At 36.5% G+C, this 21,416-nt stretch overlaps 1 protein-coding gene across 4 annotated transcripts; it reads right to left on the bottom strand.

Annotated features, from left to right (window-relative positions):
* Window positions 1-5,116: 5,116 nt before the first annotated feature.
* On the bottom strand, window positions 5,117-20,987 carry LOC129261521 (uncharacterized). 4 transcript variants are annotated; one of them, XR_010293733.1, is made up of 7 exons: window positions 20,582-20,987; window positions 10,694-10,792; window positions 9,777-9,856; window positions 8,725-8,862; window positions 7,473-7,551; window positions 6,060-7,296; window positions 5,117-5,716 (listed from the first exon to the last, which is right to left on the bottom strand). XR_010293733.1 is itself a non-coding variant. In XM_064100297.1 (6 exons), the coding sequence occupies exons 1-6, from the start codon at window positions 20,681-20,683 to the stop codon at window positions 7,210-7,212; spliced, it is 585 nt and encodes a 194-aa protein (XP_063956367.1). In that variant the 5' UTR covers window positions 20,684-20,987; the 3' UTR covers window positions 5,271-7,209. The 4 variants fall into 4 exon arrangements, 2 of the variants coding, with proteins under 2 accessions (XP_063956367.1, XP_063956368.1); XM_064100297.1 differs by having other exon boundaries at window positions 5,271-7,296; XR_010293734.1 differs by lacking the exon at window positions 8,725-8,862 and having other exon boundaries at window positions 5,577-5,716; window positions 20,582-20,892.
* Window positions 20,988-21,416: the final 429 nt, after the last annotated feature.

Genomic DNA, 21,416 nt, shown 5'->3' with positions numbered 1-21,416 from the left:
GGACATAATGCATTGCATTTGCTATTATGTATTTTTTGTATAATTATGTATATACATTTTTTCCATTTTTGTCTCACCTGCATAGCAGAGTGAGACTATAGGCGCCGCTTTTCCGACGGCGGCGGCGACGGCGACGGCGGCGGCGGCGGCGTCAACACCAAATCTTAACCTGAGGTTAAGTTTTTGAAATGACAGCATAACTTAATATGTATATGGACCTAGTTCATGAAACTTGGCCATAAGGTTAATCAAGTATTACTGAACATCCTGCATGAGTTTCACGTCACATGACCAAGGTCAATGGTCATTTAGGGTCAATGAACTTAGACCATGTTGGGGGAATCAACATCAAAATCTTAACCTAAGGTTAAGTTTTTGAAATGTCATCATAACTTAGAAAATATATGGACCTAGTTCATGAAACTTATACATAAGGTTAATCAAGTATCACTGAACATCCTGCATGAGTTTCACGTCACATGACCAAGGTCAATGGTCATTTAGGGTCAATGAACTTTGGCCGAATTGGGGGTATCTGTAGATTTACCATCATAACTTTAAAAGTTTATGGATCTGATTCATGAAACTTAGACATAATAGTAATCAAGTATTACTGAACATCCTGTGCAAGTTTCAGGTCACATGATCAAGGTCAAAGGTCATTTAGGGTCAATGAACTTTGGTCAAATTGGGGTATTTGTTGAATTACCGCCATAACTTTGAAAGTGTGTTGGTCTAGTTCATAAAACTTGGACATAAGAGTAATCAAGTATCACTGAACATCCTTTGCGCATTTTAGGTCACATGACCAAGGTCAAAGGTCAATGAACTTTGGCTTAATGGGGGTATCTGTTGAATTACCATCATAACTTGGAAAGTTGATGGATCTTTCTCTTGAAACTTGGACATAAGAGTAATCAAGTATCACTGAACATCCTGTACGAGTTTCAGGTCACATGATCAAGGTCAAAGGTCATGTAAGGTCAATGAACTTTGGCCACGTTGGGGGTATTTGTTGAATTACCATCATATCTCTATAAGTGTATGGGTCTAGTTCATAAAACGTAGAAATAAGAGTAACCAAGTATCACTGAACATCTTGTGCGAGTTATAGTAGTTTTCAAAATCAGCACTGCTGCTATATTGAATCGCGTGATGCAGGTGAGACGGCCAGAGGCATTCATCTTGTTCTTCTTTCATTTCAATTTTATTTAGGGGCATTTCGGATGATTGAAAGATATGAATTTGAAAATTATCATTTTGTTCAAAATAGGCTTCAATTAATATTGACACTTTTCATAAATATGAAAATACTATTTCTATATCATATTTATAGCTATAATTCATTTAAATTTCTTTCACTATAGTTCATTTTGTCCTTAGATGAACACAATATTGGACAGGCAAATGAATCTGGTCCCCCAAAATACAGTTTAGTTTATTGTTTGTCAGAGATACAAACGTTGCATTGACTCATGTACTAGTATTCGAACTAACAAATCCATAAAACTTCTTATAACTTTTACAGACTTTATATGTATAAAAAAGCCTGTTCCTGACAACCTTCAAATTTGTCTGTGTGTTGCCAGACATAGCAACAAGTAATGTACATAACTGGATTACAAGAAATATAATATTCTCTCTATCTCCCCAGCCTCTCTCACTCTCTTCCACAAAAACGTTCTTCCACATTTCTCTAACCAGGGCGCCGTTTCATAAAGCTGTTCGTAAGTTACGAGCGACTTTAAGAACGACTTGTGATCCTTTCTAACGTGCTTAACCAAAGTGCCAATGAATATACCATTTACGACAAGAAAGAATCACCAGTCGTTCTTAAAGTCACTCTTAACTTACGAACAGCTTTATGAAACACCTACCTGGTCAGTTATTTATTAAAACTTTTGCACTCCTTTAAAACAATGGACGAAGTCAACTTGCTGAAAGCTTGTCGGACATAACAATGCAGGCAGGCTGTATATTAAGCATTTATGGTTGTTATATATAAAATTTAATGGAATGACTCTATAACAAGCGATCAGAGTCGAAAAAAAACGAGAACAAAATTGTTAACAATACAGAATAGGTGTTTACTACTGCAATTTCACAGTACTTACAAAAATAAAAATTGTGAATATGACAGATTGCTTTTTGCTGCTGCCTTCACCTTGGCCTTCCATCCATCCTTTCTTTTCTTCCTTATTTTTTCTTTCTGCCTTCCTTCATTCCTTCCTTCATTTCTTTCTGTCTTTCGTTCTATCTTTCTTTTCTTTCTTTTTTCCTTCCTTCTATCTGTCCTTATACCTTTTCTTTCTCTTTTCCTTCCTTCCATCAATCCTTTACCTTTTCTTTTTCTCTTTTCTTTCTTTCTTCCTTTCTTTTTTTTAACCTTTTTTCTTTCTTTTTCTTTTTTATTCGTTCCTTTCTTTCCTTTCTCTTCCCCTCAGTTTTTTTTTCTCTATTTTTTTCTTTATTTCTTTTTTCTTTCCTTCTTTCTTTCTTTCTGATTTTCTTATTTTTGTCTTTTGTTCTTTTGATCTTTCTTTTTTTCCATCCATCCTTTCTTTTCTTCCTTATTTTTTCTTTCTGCCTTCCTTCATTTCTTTCTATCTTTCTTTCTTTTCCTTCCTTCCATCTATCCTTATACCTTTTCTTTCTTCCTTCTTTCCTTTCTCTCGTTTTCTTTCTTTCCCTTTTCCTTCCTTCCATCAATCCTTTACCTTTTCTTTCTTCCTTTCTTTCTTTTTACCTTTTTCTTTCTTTTTCTTTTTTTATTTGTTCCTTTCTTTCTTTCCATCTTTCTCTTCCCCGCAGCCATTCTCTTTCTTTTTTTTTCTTTCTTCAGCCTTTATTTCTTCGTCCTTTCTGTCTTTCTTCTTATTTTTTTTCTTTCATTGTCTCCCCCTCTCAATTTCTTTTTTTTCTTTGGTTATTTTATGTGATTTCCCTTTTTTTTATTGTGTGTCCTAGTCCCCTCCAAAATATATGGAAAATATATGAGATTAGGAAATTAATTAAAGAGCATATTGACCATATATTTTGTCATGATGTTCAAGATAACAATCATTAAAAAAAAAAGAAATACAACTACAAGGTACATCAGTAGTTATGTTGAAATATGTCTTTTTAAAGCCGTCAATGGTATGGTATGTAAAACCATAAGGCTATAACTTGTTTTGAAGCAATAAAACTTTGTTTTGAAGGATTTTTTCGGGCAAATGAAATCTATATTCTGGCAAGTATTTTCCAACTTTTTGAAAATCTACTTGCCCGACTGGGCAAGTGCTTAAAAAAGTTATGTAGCACCCTGCTTGCTGTATTAATCGGGCCAGAGTTACGTCCCCACGGACGCACCAAATACTTGGAAAACCAAGTGGCGGGAGTCCCGGGCGGGAGTCCCAACATGTTGTTTTTCCTGTTCCCTGAACAAGTTTCATAGGCCTTGGAGAAGGAGAAGGGGTAGTTTGTATTGTATGGCCAGAGTTATGTCCCCACGGACGTGGAAAACCAACATTAGTGGCGGGAGTCCCAACATGTTGTTTTTCCTGTTCCCTGAACAAGCTTCATAGGCCAGGGGAAAGGGGTAGCTTGTATTGTATGGCCACTTTCAAGTTTAAGTTGTAATAATACCGTTCATTGTTGGGTTAAAGATTTTAAAAGTGTACACACATCTTAGATGTTAGAAGCCATAAGTCTGGCACTGTTTCAGTTAGATAAGTTAAGAATAATAATAATGATAATACCTGGATTTATATAACATACAGGTTACATGTGTGAAGCCATAAGTCTGGCACTGTTTCAATTCCATAAGTTTGGATATTTTGTTTATACGTTTCCACAAAAAAAAAAATAATAATAATACCTGGATTTATATAACATACAGGTTACATGTGTGAAGCCATAAGTCTGGCACTGCATGTTTCAATTCCATAAGTTTTGATATTTTGCTTATACGTTTACACACACACACAAAGAAAAATAATAATAATACCTGGAGTTATATAACATACAGGTTACATGTGTGAAGCCATACGTCTGGCACTGTTTCAATTCCATAAGTTTGGATATTTTGTTTAAAAGTACATACATGTTGCTTGTTGGAAGCCATACATGTAAGTATGGCGCTGTTTCAATTCGATAAGTTTGGATAAGTTCTTAAAACTTTACATAAATGCTACATGTTGGCAGCCATAAATCTGACATTTTTTCAATTTCAATAGGTTTAGATATTAATGATGTTGGCATTAAAGGCACATGCATATGTTGTTTAGTGCTTGAGCTACCCGGTATCTTGTTCTTGTTTTCAATGCCACGGTTTCTTCTCTTTGGGCAGACTAATTAGTCTTTTCACAAAGGCAAGGGTCAATAAATGCGGTCCATATATTAAGTAATTAACTACAGAATTTCTTAAGTATGTCAACGCACCAGGCAGGATGGCGGTGTCGGCATTGCCGTTCCAGGTAGTAAACCGGAGGGGGGGGGGTCACTCTCCACATGACCTGCTACGCACCCGCGTCCAGAAAAAGCGTCGAAAAGGGTCCCGTTTCAGGCACTCGGGCGGCGTCGACGTCTTTGGCAAAAAGGGTTGCATTTCAGCACCATTCGCTCGTAAATCGCCGATAAGGGTAGCCTTTTCTTTCTCTCTTCACGCCGTTTAGGGTTGCTAATTTGGTTATGAAAATTACGCCATTTAGGGGTGCAAATATGGGCAAAAATTGAGGAGACCCGGGAGCAGACGTAACTAGTCATAAACACCATGAAAGGCGATTCTAAGGGATACAAAATAGTCCTCCCACACGCCGGCGCGGCCATGCAGCGCAGCACTTATGAGAGCATGCATGGACCGTATAGCTAGTCTCTTACACCTGGCTCTATCCTAGGCAGCAAGCGTTACCCACACGCCCACAACATTAATCGATTTTTATGTTTACGCCACTTAGGGTATCAAATTATGGGATTTCCCTGTTCACGCCACTTAGGGTGGCTTTTCTCATGGGTTACGCCGTTTAGGGTTGCAAATTTAGTTAATGTAGTTACGCCAATTAGGGTGCATTTCTGAGGTTGTCGGACACGGGTGGGTAGCAGTCCATGTGGAGAGTGACCCCCCGGGGGTAGTCATAGTAAAGGCAATGCGACGTGGCGGGGGTAAACGCCACCTTCACTTATTATAATAGTAGTCTTGAGAAAATTCATGTGGGTTAATTCAAGTAATTTGAAAAGTCTGTATTTATACTATTATGTATAAAGAAAATAAAACAGCATTCCCTATCTATGAAAGGGAAGAGCCCTCACCGCCACTCAAAGGTTTATTGTGAAATGCGTAATATGTTATTGTAACAATTTGCGAGGGTATCATAATAAGTGAACAGAGCTGCCGTGGTGCGTTGCAAGGTAAATGAGAATGAGAGCGTGATAGGGAGCTGATGCCTGACGAAGCCTAAAAATATACATTTAGAATAAATATTGTATTTTGACTTGGCTTGCTTGACACAGGAACATTCCCAGCTGTAAGCATAATTATAATTCACCTTCGTTCACATTGCAATACTGTACATTCTACAGTGTTTACATATTTTGTTGAAAATCCTCTTTTTTTAATTGCATGTATCAATCTTTAAATGTCTTCTGTGATCATGATACTTATGTTGACTTTGTGTATCTTGTTGGAAATGAGAAAAAATATTAAATTGAACGAAAACAAGAACTGAAACAAGAATTCCTATTATATTTATCACATTTTACTTTCCCATTTTATAATATTGTATATTTGTACAATCGAATGAATTTCCACATGTAGTTAATATTCATTACTGTGCCTTTTCTCAATTGCTTAATATAAATTATTTATTCAACTCGCTATAGGGGATCCACGCTCTACAAGCAATGCTTTTTAGTGGATCCCTCATTTCCATACACGTTTTTTTACTGTTTATACAAGCTTTTGTTATATAATTATGCTAAGGTAAAATTGATTTTGTACTCGTACTTTGATTTGTATCTGTATTTGATTTATATTTGTCATGGAAATGAAATAAACTTCTTGAATCTTGAATCTTGAATGCATTCAAACTAGATTCCAACTATTCTTTTGTTAGTAAAAATGTCAATGCCGGTTTACGTCATTCCCTACCACTACTGGGCAACATGCACAATATTACATGAAACAGGTATATACTGTCTAATGATATATCATGGTGGTATATCAGTACAGCAACAGTTTACCAATTGAACATCCGCAAAAAGGAAAGAAATAAAGTATTAAGTATTTACATCATGTCATAAATCAAGTGGTAAAACAAAATGGTCATTATCTTCTTCTTCTACAGTAACTCGTTTTTTGTGAAAAAAATAAACAAAGACGAATTAGCCATATGATGATACATATTACGCGAGAATATTTTTACAGTTAATCTGATAACATCTATAGAAATATTTCAGTTATAATTATATTCAAGGAGGAATGTTCGTTTTCATTAAAAATGTTTCCCGAGGAAAATGCTTGTCTAAGATATCACAGAGTTGGTGTTGTATATCACTTATATGATTGTTACCGATCAGGTTTAGGTATGTATAATTATTTGACAGTTGCAATATTTCTTGAATATTACCCCCCCCCGGGATATCCTCCCTTTCTATTTAGAGCACATGAATGGATTTTACCAAGACAAAAGTCTTAATATTTCATGCTATAAGAGCTCTCATCCGTGACTAAATGAATTTATCTCAACTTTGAACGTTTTGAGTGAAATTACTCTTTAATGTTCTCCTTTTTCTAATTTGTTTATAGTGCATTATGAGAGACAAAAAAATCACCCAGTTAAATGAATTATGCGACAGATCCTATAAACCAAATGCAAAAGGTATCAAAAAATGTATACAGTATCGCTAAAGGGTTTCTTACTTATCTGTACAATTTTGCTTCTAAATGCAACTTTGAAAATCAAACGCATGCCAAAAAAAAAAAAAAAAGGTATTATAAACACGCCCATCATTACATCTTATGATTCTCAAGTTATGTCTAATTTTTGTTGTGTTGATGGCAACATTCTCAATGCATCAGGGACGGCGCGCCGCGGCGTTTCATAAAGACATGCAACCATGATCACTTGGCCATTATGGTAACTCCCATGGAATCCTTTCTTGTTGCTGCCATTATGGCAAAGCTACCATAGTGGTCCGCGTTTTTCTGTTTGTTATAGCCGATGCACTATTTCACACCTTGTTCTTGCAACACGTATTCATAATGCCCGTAAAGATGGCGAGAGAAAACCAGATAGCAAAACTCAGCCAAGCTGTCGTCTGTGAAGGAAGAAAAAGGAAAATGAATTAAAATATTTCAGAAAATTGTATGACTGCGTTCTAGCAAAGAATGTACGTGATTATAGCATTTCTTGTGTGTTCATATTTTCATCCCATCATCAAAATATGTTGGTGGCACCTCATCAACTTTTAAAAATATGAAAAATAATATTTACCTCAGCAGTCACGAGATAGTCGTGGAAGTGAGTTGCATCGTAGGGAGGCAGGTGATTTGGCTCTTGAAAATCAATGCATCTACATGTGAGGGAGAGAGGGAGGGGAGAGCGAGGAAAATAACATTGTTTTGTTTTACAGCTACACAGTCCACACAAAGTATTTGAGCAAGACAAGACCCTTTTTGAGATAAATAAGATGTTCTTGCAAACGGTTTGAAATCACTTTCAATAGGGCATATATACATGAAGAACCAACAATGTTTGGTACTATATTGAACATGTCGGATGATGAAGTGTAATTATAATCAGTTAATAGGGGTGGAAAAATAATCCACTGGAAATGGTAAATAACATCTTATTGACAAATTAATTTTCAAATGGAAGAGAATAAGGAACAAAATTTATAGGAATACAAGCTCACACTTAGGGATAATAAAACATAATTATTCTGAGTGCCGTGGGCAGATGACTCCATGAAACTATTAAATATCAACGGTTAAACCGATAATTCTCAATTCTCGTAAATGAAAATGGGAGGTCGTCAACAGTAATAAGGCTCTTATGATCTATGCCACAATCACTGACTGAAGGGCAGGGGAGGCGCTTTCTATAATTTTCATACGAACAATCATAAAGGGCATTTATGATAAGTAAATATATAATAATAATGATAATTCAATGATAATAATAATAAATAATAATCATTATTGTAATTATAATAAACAACGAGTGTACGTATCATTCGGAAAAATGGGGAAAAAATATAGTATACGACTCGTGCTTGATAAGTATATTATTCATTAGTTAGCACTCAATATGTTTTTCCGATAGGAAGGGGCAGTCTTATTGAGAAAAAGATGCACAGGTCGAAATTATGAGGCATCTCCCATACAGGTTATAGAGTAGCGAAAGTGTGGCGTCATCAGTTTTCGCTTTTTGTATGTTAGGAACCAGGCCAATAATACATATACTTCAATGGGGCTAAATAAGTATTCATGAGGTCATATCTAAAAGGCCCCATGGACTTATTCCCACCAAATTTGGGTTATGGGTGTATATCAAAAACGCTGAAATGGAAAATGACGTCATCACTTCGGTACTCTATTGGGTTATATCAGATTAATCTCATTTGAAATAGATACTTATGTATTCTAAGTGTCATGAATTAATTTGCGGGTACTTAGTGGATTAAAAAGTGGAGGTAGTGAGACTTCTTTGCTCCCAAAATATATATAAGCCTACGATTTCTTACTTATCATAGAAAGGAATGTTAAAATCTACAAGCCCATTGCAAAGTTTATTGAATCCGACGGTGATGATGAATGCTGACGTCATGATTAAGATCGAAACAAGAATATAGAGTCCCCCGAAGAAAACTGGAACCACAGCGCTAAATTCATATTCATAAGATACAAAGTGAATGAGAAATGGAAGAGTGAGAGGGAAGGAAATAGAGAGTCGGACAAACAGACAGAAAGGATGGAGAGGAGGAGGGGGGGGGGGGTGGTTGGGATGAGAGAAAATTGGTTTAATATAATGTCTATCGAAAAACCTGATCTGTAGCTCATATTCTTCATTCTATGCCTAAAGATATTTATGTAAATTTGAAGATTTCTCATTTTTAAACATGAGAGACTCATGTTGTGTGGGAGATTCAGTCTAATACCCAATTAGTAAAATTTACAATAAAAATTAGAACAAACGAAAATCGAGACCCATGTAAGAATGCTAATAATTTGTTTTTTTTTGGTAAACCAATTTCAAGTATGAAATTAGATGGAATTTTGTGAATATCCGTGTATATCATCCTGATAATTATTTAATTCGTGAAATAAGGCCCTCAATAATTTATTATAATCAATCCGTTGGGATGGAGTGATGTGATTTGACAGCCAAAATTCACATTTTCATGAAGAGTCAACCGATTAATGAAAAACTAAACTTTAGTAAAAAAAACAAAATTATGATATAATAGACCCCTAATAGTTTACATATTTTTCAAAACACTGACGTGCTTCAAATCTGTTTACAAAGGCGTAGAACTAAGATAACGTAGGAAGATAATACATTTTGTATCGCCCAATCATGCTCATGTATACTCTCTTATTTTAAACGACGGCCATCGTGAAACTTGAGAGACTGGACTCGATGGATAGTAGCGGGCTTGTTCCAAACGAAAGTATGGTCCAATTGGGTGAGCGACGGCTCTTATTAGTCCCGAGGCGCAAAATATAGTTGACTTTAAGACAAGTTAATCCTTCAGTCATGGTAAATAAGCCTCATATAGGATTATACACATCTTACCTTGTTACAAGTTTCTTCTGTTTGACAAGTTCCAGTAATCTGTAGACTCCTATGATAATAGCGAGGAAAATGGCGACACTCTGCAGATTTATGACAAAATGAATATAGGATTTACTAAAGTGATTTTAATAAAAAGATCCTCTTATTTCATGTTATTTAGTATTTGTTTTTATTTCAAACACAACTGTTTCTGTGTTAAACTTAGCAACTCTCTTATTTTTCTCCTTATTTACATTCTTCTTTTTCCATATTTTTCATTCAAAATATTAGGTTTTCTCGTTTAGTTTGCATTGTGAACATAAACATCGTAAACATAACTTTATATAATGAAATATAAAAGGATAAGCGGGGAGATGATATCAGCTCGCTCATTGCGTATAATTCATGAGGAAATACAAAAAATTATTTTACTGAAATGATGCAAAACCTGCCATAACTTTGTAATTCCTTGTCTAGTATTCATGATTTTCTTTCAGTATATCGTTTGTCTAATTTTATTCTATCTGTTCTAATTGCATGATATTTCAACCTGTAATATCCCTATAATGCGCTTACCACATGTGACAGGTATTACAAATTTACAATAATTATGAAACTATAACACGACAATAATGTTACTGATATTATGTATATAAATATAGAAATGAACAAAAATATGAACTGAACAAGTGGATAGATAGATTAGTAGATCAACCTTAAATATGAATACATACACATGCGAATTAGTCAATCAAAATTAAAAATAAATATATAAATACGAAAGCACAACAGGCAGAAATATGTTACACCAGAAAATGGATAGCTAAGAAGAATCCCTTAATTGACGAGACCCATATTCACCGTCTGTCAGATTTCACTTCATCATTTGACACTTTTTTTGTTTAACAGCTGATATATTTTGTCTGTTATATACTCACGTGCATACCAATCACGAAATTACAATTTGATTCATCCTTGAGAAGGAGATACCCGGTTTTGACCGTCGGATACAGGGGGCAGTGCCCGTCAAAATCACCCTGAAATTCAATATGCAATCATAGTATATTATTGTTAATGTAAATTGATAAGAAACATTGTTCATATTCATGAACATTAAAAAAAATAATATCGAATAATCAACAAAATGAAAGCGAGCATTATAAATTATATAACATTGCCCCCGATGTCTTGATATTGGTTTTATATAGTCACTGATAAAAAAAATTGTGGGTAAATGAGTCAGACCCGTGGATTTGATATTATTGTGTAAACGTTGTCTTCGTTTCTTGTAAGTACCATTCAAATCCTGCTAAACCAGGTTATCAATGGTAGTTTCCATTATCATGATAACATTGCCATAGTTTTAAGTCTTATGAAACGGGCGCAACACAGGCATATTCATGGTTTGGAAAGCACTCACAAGATATTTCTTTCTACATTATGTTTCGATTGCTCCCATCGGGGATCATGCAATCGCTCCTGAAAAAAAAAATCCGTAACTTGAGAACAGCGGGGGGGGGGGGGCATTTCATGCTGTTAAAGTTGTAATACCGAATATGATGAAGAAGTAAAAAAAATAATTTGAAAAAGAAAAGAACTAAAATATAAATTCTCGTTCCATATGACGATATCTTTATTTTTGCTCTTATGAAAATAAAGCTAACAGAGGTTAAGAGCTACACAGGGATGAGCCTCAAAAATTTATTACGGTCGACAGTGATTTTCTTTTTGACGCTTCAAATTCTATTTTCACCGGGTTTCCAATGTCATTAAAGCTATCAACACTGTTTGCTAATTGAAAATAATCGTGTTTTTGTGATTTTACGACACACAAATTTTGTTTGGATCAGGACAAGTATAGCTGATAATTTCACAGAATATCATCTTTTGAGACACCTAATTTCACAACTCCCGTTGTACTTTGTTCAGTAAAAGCAAGCAAAGAATAAACTATTCGGTACTACGAGAGCACATTGATCATCGTTACTTAAACATTGCCAGTTGATAAATTGATATAGAAGTCAATATACACCAAATATATTTCCTCGCTCTTCGAGTTATTAATGTTTCGTGTAGTGACATAGGCTTCTCTTTCATGACTACTTAAAGCGATTGCCCCGTTTAAGGTCTGAATATAAAACATTTCCAATCCGTGCTTACATTCGCATTAGTGGATTGGCGAGATATGTCTGCTCTTCATGAATTCCTAGAAAAAAAAGTCCTTAAAATGTCCCTTTTGTGGTCTGAAAATCAAAATTTTTGCAGCTCAAGCTTCGAGCTCGACTCATTTGGTTAGTGAAATACGTATATGGTCTTAGTGATTTCCTACAAACAATCCTTAGAATGCCTTCTTCAGATTTGAATAAAAAAAAATCAGCTTACGCTTGCAATATTTGATTAGTGAGATACGTATCATGTTTATGATTACAATGACTACAAAAAGTGTTTCATGTGTTTAGATGTAATTCTAACAAAACCAGCAAGCCCTTTGCGTTCGCATTAGATGACTATGGTGAGATATGTATGCTCTTCATGAATTCCTAAAATTAGTTCTTGAAATGTTCCTGTTTGAGGTCTACATAACTTCAGCTCGCGCTTCGCGCTCGCATTGTTTGTTCAGTGAGACAGGTACGTATATCATGATTACAAAAATTTGCTTATAATGTCCCTTTTTTTGCTGAATTAAAAAACTTTCAGCTCGCACTTCCCGCTCGCATTATTTAATAATTGAGATACATATCACTTTAATGGCAGAGTCCTTATAATGTCTCTATTAGGTCAGTATACCTGGCAATTGAGCGCGCTTTGCGCGCCCACTGAGTGACTCATAGTTTTTGCTGCCCCCCATGCCGTGACCCACGGTACGCCACTGATTATCATACCACTTCTATACTGCGACGTGGCGCGGCGTGGCTCAGTGGATTAGTCTCCAGACTTTGAAACAGGACGTCGTGGGTACGAATCCCGGCAATGACGAAATTTCCTGTAGCAAGAAATTGGTCCACATTGCGCTGCACCCAACCCAGGTGAGGTAAATGGTTAACGACAGGAAAGAGTTCCTTAAAAAAGCTTTGAGCACCGGAATCGGTAGACAATAATAATATGAGCGCCCTAACCCTAAAATGACTGGTCTATTTGAGATGTATTGACGACTGGGGGGTGGGGGGGGGGGGGGCGCATGATGCCCCCTTCTGATCTCGGCCGCCGATCGCGCGATTGCGTCGAAATTTTGCACGCACATTCTTTACCACATACAATTCAAGCCATGAATATAAAAGAATCGAATATGATTTTTTTTTAAATCTATTATGAATAAAACGCAAATTTATTGTAAAAAACATTATTTGCATTTTCAACACCCAATTTCAGTTCAAATTCTCATTTTCCCAGATGTTATCCTTGTTGTCAAAGACAATTTCGAAAGCCAAATTTTTCCTTATGTATTTCTTTATTTTTAGAATTTCTTATGTATTTCTTTGCTTTTTATTGTTTTTTTCAATTAAAATCATTACAGACCATTGAACTAACTGAATTAAACCCTAAATTAAAGTTGAATTAAGAAGGGGGTGAGTTTCCATAAATATAGGTTCTACATACAATATATAGTATATATAAGTTGTTCAAACACATAGCATGTCACAATAATCCTCTGCCTTCTCGATATTTTGCTTTGAAAGTCTATGAAATTAGCCACCTGTCAGAGCCCGAGAGACGAGTGTACAGAAAAGTCACTCGGAGTGTGACGTCACCGGGGGGAATTTAGTATAAGAGGTGCCTGAATGTCATACAGAAATGCTATGCAGAGAGAGAAAGATATTTTACAATTTTTTTTCAAAGCAACTCAAATCAAACAAATAGGACTGATATGTACAAATCTTTACTTTCCCTGTATAAAAAACAGTATGAATAACCACCATGAACTCTTCAATCATGATGTAAGATAGCAAACAGTGAGTTATTGAATGATATTTTCACTATTTCTCATTTATTTTATCACGATGTTCAATCAAGTGAGTAGCTGGAAAGTAATTCCGGCGGCTAGCTCAGCGCGCGCTGAACGCATAATACTAGTACACACAACACCCAGGCATTGAGTGTACTGTTATGGTCTGGTATGTCGACTTAGTTCATGGCCGTGCAGCGATCCCCTGGCGTTTTTTCTTCTTTTCTTTTGTCTTTGACTCCACTTTTATATCCTCTGGATCATTTCCACTCATAGCTCATTCCACAGAACAATCTTGAACCAAACGTATAGTATTCTTTCTCGGCCTTCTGAGTTGTTTTCTATATTTAATTACGCTAGGGGTCACCGTCACACATACAAACGCAATTCGGAAGTGAGTTGAAGACAGAAAGATATATAGTAATTAGTATACATCTCTATGGTTGAAGACAACAAGAACGGTACGGTAGCTCGACAGCTAGCTGCGCCGGAGCGGGCGGCCGGTCGGCACGTAAAGCAATTCCGCAACCAACTGTGTTTTTTTGCAAGAGCCGCGTCACACGCGGATAAATATTTCATAATAACACGTCTGCTACGGTATCGACTGGTGAGAAGATCTCGATCAAATTTCATATTATTCACCTTGAAATTATTCCTTTAGGGTCTATGGTATCATTCTGAGGGAATTCACATATTTGGAATAATAGTACGGCCACAAATATTTTAATCATTTCCTCTTTGCAAGTTCTATGGCTCGCAGATACAACTTCAACTGCAGTTATTCCATATGAAGGAGTACGTGCATAGTACACAAAACGGCACTGCCTTGATTACTACACCGGGACCGAATACCCCCCGGTGACGTCACACTCAAAGAACACCCGTCTCGGTAGGCATTGCAGGAGCGAACTCAGGGAAAATGGGTAGGGATAAATCGTTCAAATTCACTATTTTGAAAAAAGAAAATGGGGGGTCGAATCACCTATTAGTGTTTGGGGGGTTGTAAGGTTGCTATTAATGTAAATATCTCAATATTTGGAATCGTCTTCTTAATTCAACTTTAATAAAGCAGAACAATCGGAATGAAAAATAATAACCCTTTAATGAACTTCATCTCACATAGACTTTGTACACAAAATATAAAAACGAACCATTTTTGGCATGACATTGTCTCATAAAAAGTCACGTGGCGTCATTTATGGTAATCTGACATTTGGAAGGGGAGGGGGCAGGGACTTGATTGGTTCCTGATGGGGTTGTCGGTTAGGTTTAAACTTTGCTGAAAACGGTGCCTATATTCTGATTGTTAGTGTTTTAAGGTGAAATTGCAATATACCAGTTCGTAGTTACTTATGGACATTTTTGGTCAAATGACCTTTCATTTATTTCATTATGATAGGCAGATTTCAAAGCAAGATATTACATAAGCTTGCCTTACATAGCAGGATGAAGAAATTGAATAGACCAGGTGAGTAGAATAGCACACCAATGAACACTTTATGAAGGTATTTGTTGCATTCCTACTTTGAATGCATTTGAATGCAGACCAAAAGGTGATGCACTGTCTGATCCTCTCCTCAGTCGTAGATAGTGTCTGCATCCCTGCTCAGTGTAGCCCCGAACTGCATATTAAGGACTTTGCACCTTCCTGTTCCAGACCATAGGCGATTGAGACATAGCCAGGATGGCCATTCGTCACTTGTACATGGGGGCCACATTCGCTAGGTCACATGGAAAGCTTTTGCGTCACAGACTAGAGGTGGTTTGACCATAGGGGGATCCTTTGGTTGTGTGCATAGCCATTAAGGGATTCAGTCAAGTGAAGGAAACTGTCTTGATTCGAGTCTCTTTTTGGCAGGTTCAGAGTTAAAGAGTGGAAGAAGAAGGAATTTTTTTTGCTTGTTTTTCCACCTGTGCTGATACCTCTATGTGTGGGGGACTGTGTCACACAATAGGTAAAGATAATTTACTCTTTTTGGTAGCAGACAGTCGGAAATTGCTCTGCAAATAGCATTCAGGACTGGGTTAAACTTGTAGAATACAGCAGAGCTGTTGAACGGATGATATGGCATCAGCTCCCCATATCGTGCTAGCAAGCCTCTTTTTGATGTTGTTCCTTTCTCCAGCTTTTGCCTTTGTCTTGGCAACATATTCTTTGTATGCAAGAGTGACGTCAAGGTAGGCAAGCTCGCTGGTGTGATTCGTTCACTTTCAAGTTTCAACACCATCTGACCATCAGTTTACGGTCTGCATCTCTATCGTTAAGGTGGGAGAAGCTAAGTTGGGTGTTCTCTTGATAGTAAAGAGCCAGATACGCCAGAGAATCACTGAATGTTTTTTCCACCTCTTCAAATGACTGCTTCTGTGAGGCAATGTACAGTTCTTAAGCATTGGTAGCTCTTGGTGTTTGGGTGAATTAGTTGGTAGTTTGTGTATTTGGGCAAGGACACTTCTTTGGGGGGGGGACCATTTTTCTGCCTCCACCATTTGCTGCTGGAACCACTGAGATTCACAAACAACCGGTTTGAGGGAATGTTCTGAATTAGCCTTGTCAACTTGACGTCCTTTGTCATCACAATGACTTTCCTCGTATTAAGTAGGCCTACCCTATGATTAACTGTTGTATAAGCTGCAGAGAAGTCAACAATGGCTGCTCCAGTTTTCAGACCTTCCTCAAACCATCTGATGTACTGAGTCCTGGCCTGAATATTGCATACTTGAATGAGGAACTCAGTCACAAAGGGAGCAATGCGTTTAATCGGGAGCCTTTCAAAGGGCTTGTATGTGTGACAGAGTAGACAGATTGTTCTGTAACTCCTTGGGCTGATTGGGTCTTTACCTGGCTCTAGTTAGGCAACTACCCTCAATTTCCTTTTGCCGTTTTATTTTTTCATGCAAACAGTGGTTTAACATGTCAGCAGCCATTGGGCTGCAACAGGTTCAAGAAGTGTGATCTGCTCACAGAGGACATCTAATCCAGGTGCCCTGTTGCTCTTCATTATTTTCTTTGATAGCATAGCACAAGCAGACAAGACGTTCATGCTGAATGGTCTTGTGGTTTCAAATGTCTTTTAGTTGGGAGGCTGTCTCTGCACTTTTAGGGAGGTTGGCCCTTCGCGGGCAATAAATAGGGATACCTTGTACACAAGAAGATAGTTGGCCATTTTGTCAGTGGTCACTAGGGTTATAGTTTGAGACTCGCATAGTCGTTTTCAAGGATCCGAATTATTTTCCCGGCTTTTCTGCTGTAGTTAGTCATATCCAGTGATTTAATTAATTACTGTCACTTTCTTTTTTACTATCCATAATGACAATTGTCAATTTTCCCCCACATTCAAGTGTATCGGCACCAAAGGGGTAATTCTCAAAGCTCCTTTAATTATTAATTGTACAGCAGCTTCGTCATCCGTCAAGCCCGCATTATAGTTTGTACGGCATCCTCGTGGAATATTTTTCTGTGATGATTCCTTCAACAGCTTTCCAAATGTGTCTTAATGTCGTAAGGAGTGCTGGAAGATTCTGTGGATAGGTATTCGGATCTATGACAAACTGCTCCCTGATTGCTTTCTTCAGGGTGAAACGTCTGTGAAAAGGAACGGTGTGTGGAGTGATGGCTGCATTCACCTTCAGCCCAATCGGTCGATGTTGAGTGTGCGGGAGAGGGTCAAGCACAACTTTCTCAAATTTTGTCGGGTGATGCAATCTAATTTGCATGTGACCAGTTCTCCACAAGTTCTCCATCTCGTTGGTTTCTCCCGGGGTTTCTCCATACCCCCAGATAATGCTTTGACTGTTGAAATCCCCAATAATTACATTTCCTAGATCGGAGGTGGCTTCTCGAGTAAGGAAGAAAGATTGGTTAGGTTTATAGAAAGAACTTAAAGAAATACTCATAAGTTCAATGGTTAGGACTTTGCCCTTAAGCTTGATGAGACAATAATAGGGCCTCCTCTTAATTAATTATACTTGAAAAGATATTGGACATGCTAATTAACTGCTGGAATCAGTAATGCTCATATAGAATGTCCAGGGACTAACCGGTTCTAGTGAGCAACAGGCTCAGATTAGAGCAATTTTTGTTGTCTACTTGATACATGTACGACATACTGAGGATCTCTTGATCTATGTTTAAATCACGGCAGGTGATCATTGAAAAGTTTTTTTAACCAGGTTGTGCAGATAAACCAGCAATCCTGCTTGAAGGTCTGCAAGTAGACTATTGTGTTAACTGCCCCATTGCCCATGGATGCATTGGTATAATAAAAGAAAAAAGACAAAACCTTGCAACAACACAGGAAAATTGCCAGAATTGCAGATAGAAACTTTGATAGATCATTGTGATTTACATAATTTAGTAGGTTCCCTCATAATGTAATAAGCTTTTGAGTTCACAATCACTACAGTTTAGGGATTATATATGCCATACTTATAAATAATTTCGTTTTCCTATTGCAGACACTTTACACTTTAATGGTTGGTCTTGGATATGTATTACCCTTCCTAATAAATGTTGTATAATAAAATGTTCCAAATAACAACCTAAATGATATTGTTGATAATACCTATTTCCTCTCCCATTGCCGTATGCAGCGAAAAGTTACATTTTTAAACTAAAAGTTTTCACAAAATTCACCCAAAGTGTGGATGATATCCTTCAATTTACTATGAAAAAGTGCCTCTTGCCAAACTCAGTAGCTTCGCTCCCTCGCTTTGTTTCTTGGATTTTTTTCAGTCGTCAGCCACCCCAAGGAAAAATCTTCTTCATACAGCCATGCCCTCTCTCAATATGCCAACTGCCTATCCAGATGTGTGAAATTAATTGTCATCACCACGATAAATGCTTAGAATAGTATAAGATGCATTTTGAGTACCAAAAAACAGGAATTTTGGGGAGGTTACAGGCTTGAAATATCGCCAAAAAGTGATGGTTGCTAGGGAAAATACTGTTGCTAGGCAACATAAAATGGTTTCCATAGGTAACAAAAAATATCTGAATACTCAATTATTTAAATTAGAACAGATGACATGACACAGCAGGGTATCTAAGAATGATTTATAACAATATCATAAAATCCTTTAAATGATACGTATAGTCGTAAATACACACAAATAAATTATTAGTGATATCCGTCACATGCAGGGGTTATTCAAACAAGGCAATAATGTAATTTTTCATGATCATGAATGCATTATACACCCTAGTCTTCCTCTTTTATCACTTTTTCATCAAAATTCACCTTCTTCATTAGTTTTTACAAATTAAAAATGATAAAATGAATTAATCTGATAAAAAAATAAGAGAATATTGAAAAGTGAATATGGTTGCTAGGGAAAATAATGTTGCTAGGCAACAGTTTTGAAATCAAATATTATGAAATATATATTTGGTTGCTAGGCGTTATCATATCATTCAATCTGTAATGATTTTAACCTCGTAAATTCTGTATTTATATATAAATTAGTGCAATTAATTAACAAATATAAATAATAAGTTACTGCTTTGCATTTATCACAAAAATGGGCGTGGCCTATTCAAGGCTGGTTTCCATGGTGAAGCTACACTCTGCGACACTTTTAATTCTCAGTTCTGAAAAATTCAGAAAATTTCCTTTAAAATGATGCATGAATTTGCTTTGATCCAGTCGGGGGGATTAAAGTCCCAAATTTTGGCCTCTGGCCGCTCGCCTATATCTGTATGTCGCGAATTTGGTCTCAAAAGTTGCGCGAGACTCCAAAGAAAAAAGTCATAAAATAAAAGGCGTTTCGGAAATATCGCGCGAAGCGTTGAGGGGGGGGGGGGCATCATGCCAGTCAGTCCTTTTTGGGTTAAGCACATACCAAGGTGGATATGCGCTAATTTTAGATCTTGGGCTTGTTCCAGCTATGATTCTATTTTATTTTGTAACAAGTTTCTTAATATTACTACTACAACCATGGACTTAGGTCCATGCTACAACTATACCACTGCAACTTCTACGATTACTTCAACTGCTACTTTTACAACAACAACAACAACAACAATAACAACAACAACTACTACTACTACTACTACTACTACTACTACTACTACTATACTACTACTATTACTACTACTGCTATACTACTACTATTACTACTACTACTACTACTACTACTACTACTACTACTACTACTAATACAACTGATAACAATTCTATATTGCTATATTAATACAAACTTAAAACGTATGAAATGGGTCAGCTGGGCGTCACTTTTAGTTTGATATGCCCCATATTCTGAATCCTGGCTTAAGTTAGGCAATGGTCCAATCTGTGTTGAAATTAATGGAAGTAAAAAATGCAAAAATTGCATTTACATTACGTTTCCTATCTTTACTTCGCTCTTTCTTCATGTTTTAAAGAGGGAAATTATTCCGGTAATCCTTCCCAATTTGTCATGATTGGAGTACATGTCAGCTGAAAATTGAATCTGTTCTGTAAGAGATAAGTCTGTCACAGTTTTGACTCTTTTATTGAAAAGATACTTTAGGCCCAGCAGATTGTAAATTAAACCCTATATAGGTTATATTTATGGTATGACATTCAATACATCTAGATGACCCCGATCCAGTCGTTTTAACTACATACATGCCTAGTTTGCTTTTATAGAGTGCACCAACATATAAGAGGGGCAAATGCCAGTGGGTATATTGGTGGGGGAAGGGGCAAAATTAAGAATATTATATGTATTTTGCAGTCCGCAATAATGGAATATCCATCCTTCTGTCATTTTCTTTTTTTGTTCTTATTGATAAAAGCTTTGAAAATTTGAAAGGTGGTCGCCTCTGTAGCTCTATCACTGACAATACTCTTTTTTTTTTTTTTTTTTACAGAAAACGTTTAAAAAAATGAAAGAAAGAGTTTACCTTCAGTAGTCCCATGACGATAGCGACAGTCAGAGACAATCCTATCGTCACAACAAGAGCTGTGATTTCGAGTCCGTAGACGATGACACGAAAGAAACCCATCCTGGTCAACGATCACGCGGTATATGCTTTAATGTTTTCTATATACACAACACTTCCAAATCTCCTAGCAAATCACTGTGCTCTTCGATCAAATTGGCATCAAAATTTCATTTCCATTAAAAAAACATTCCATCTAACATAAACCTGCGACCACGCAGTCGAGTGCTAGTATGCTCACCACCCAACGCATTGAAGTAGTCATGTAGTGCAGTCAGCCTCCAAAATAGAAACCATTATTCATGTATGAAATACAATATGAAATACTGCATCGTATTACTCATGCGAGGTATTCAAGTTAATGTTCAACTAGATTAAACAAATCGCATGCAGGGTTAAATTGCTTGGTACAAAGTTCGCAAAGCAATATTAAAAATAAAGTTAAAAAACTATACAGATATTTGTTAAAGACCCTCACACTAATTACGTTACTCCTCCAACGCGCTATGACAAATACTAATAGGCAACTGTACAAATTGCAGTTTCAAACAACCTGTAAAAATATACAAACTAGGTTAAAAAGTTTGAAAAGAATTCTTTAAAGTTGTAATGACATTTAAGCTTTAATGTTCAATCTAAATACCTGGTTAGTTCAGTTACCGACGTTGTGTAAAGCATTTTTACTGTGTACATGTTTGTCAGCATTACCTGATTTTGAAATATATTATTATGCTATCATTTTGATTTGTTTATGATTTACATTCAGTTTAGCCCTGATCAGCTTCTTTGGTTTAGG

This window comes from Lytechinus pictus, chromosome 5, assembly GCF_037042905.1.
Source record: "Lytechinus pictus isolate F3 Inbred chromosome 5, Lp3.0, whole genome shotgun sequence".
NCBI lineage: Eukaryota > Metazoa > Echinodermata > Echinoidea > Temnopleuroida > Toxopneustidae > Lytechinus > Lytechinus pictus.
The sequence above is the reverse complement of the archived record's forward strand: the minus strand, read 5'-3'. Positions and strand labels throughout refer to the sequence as shown.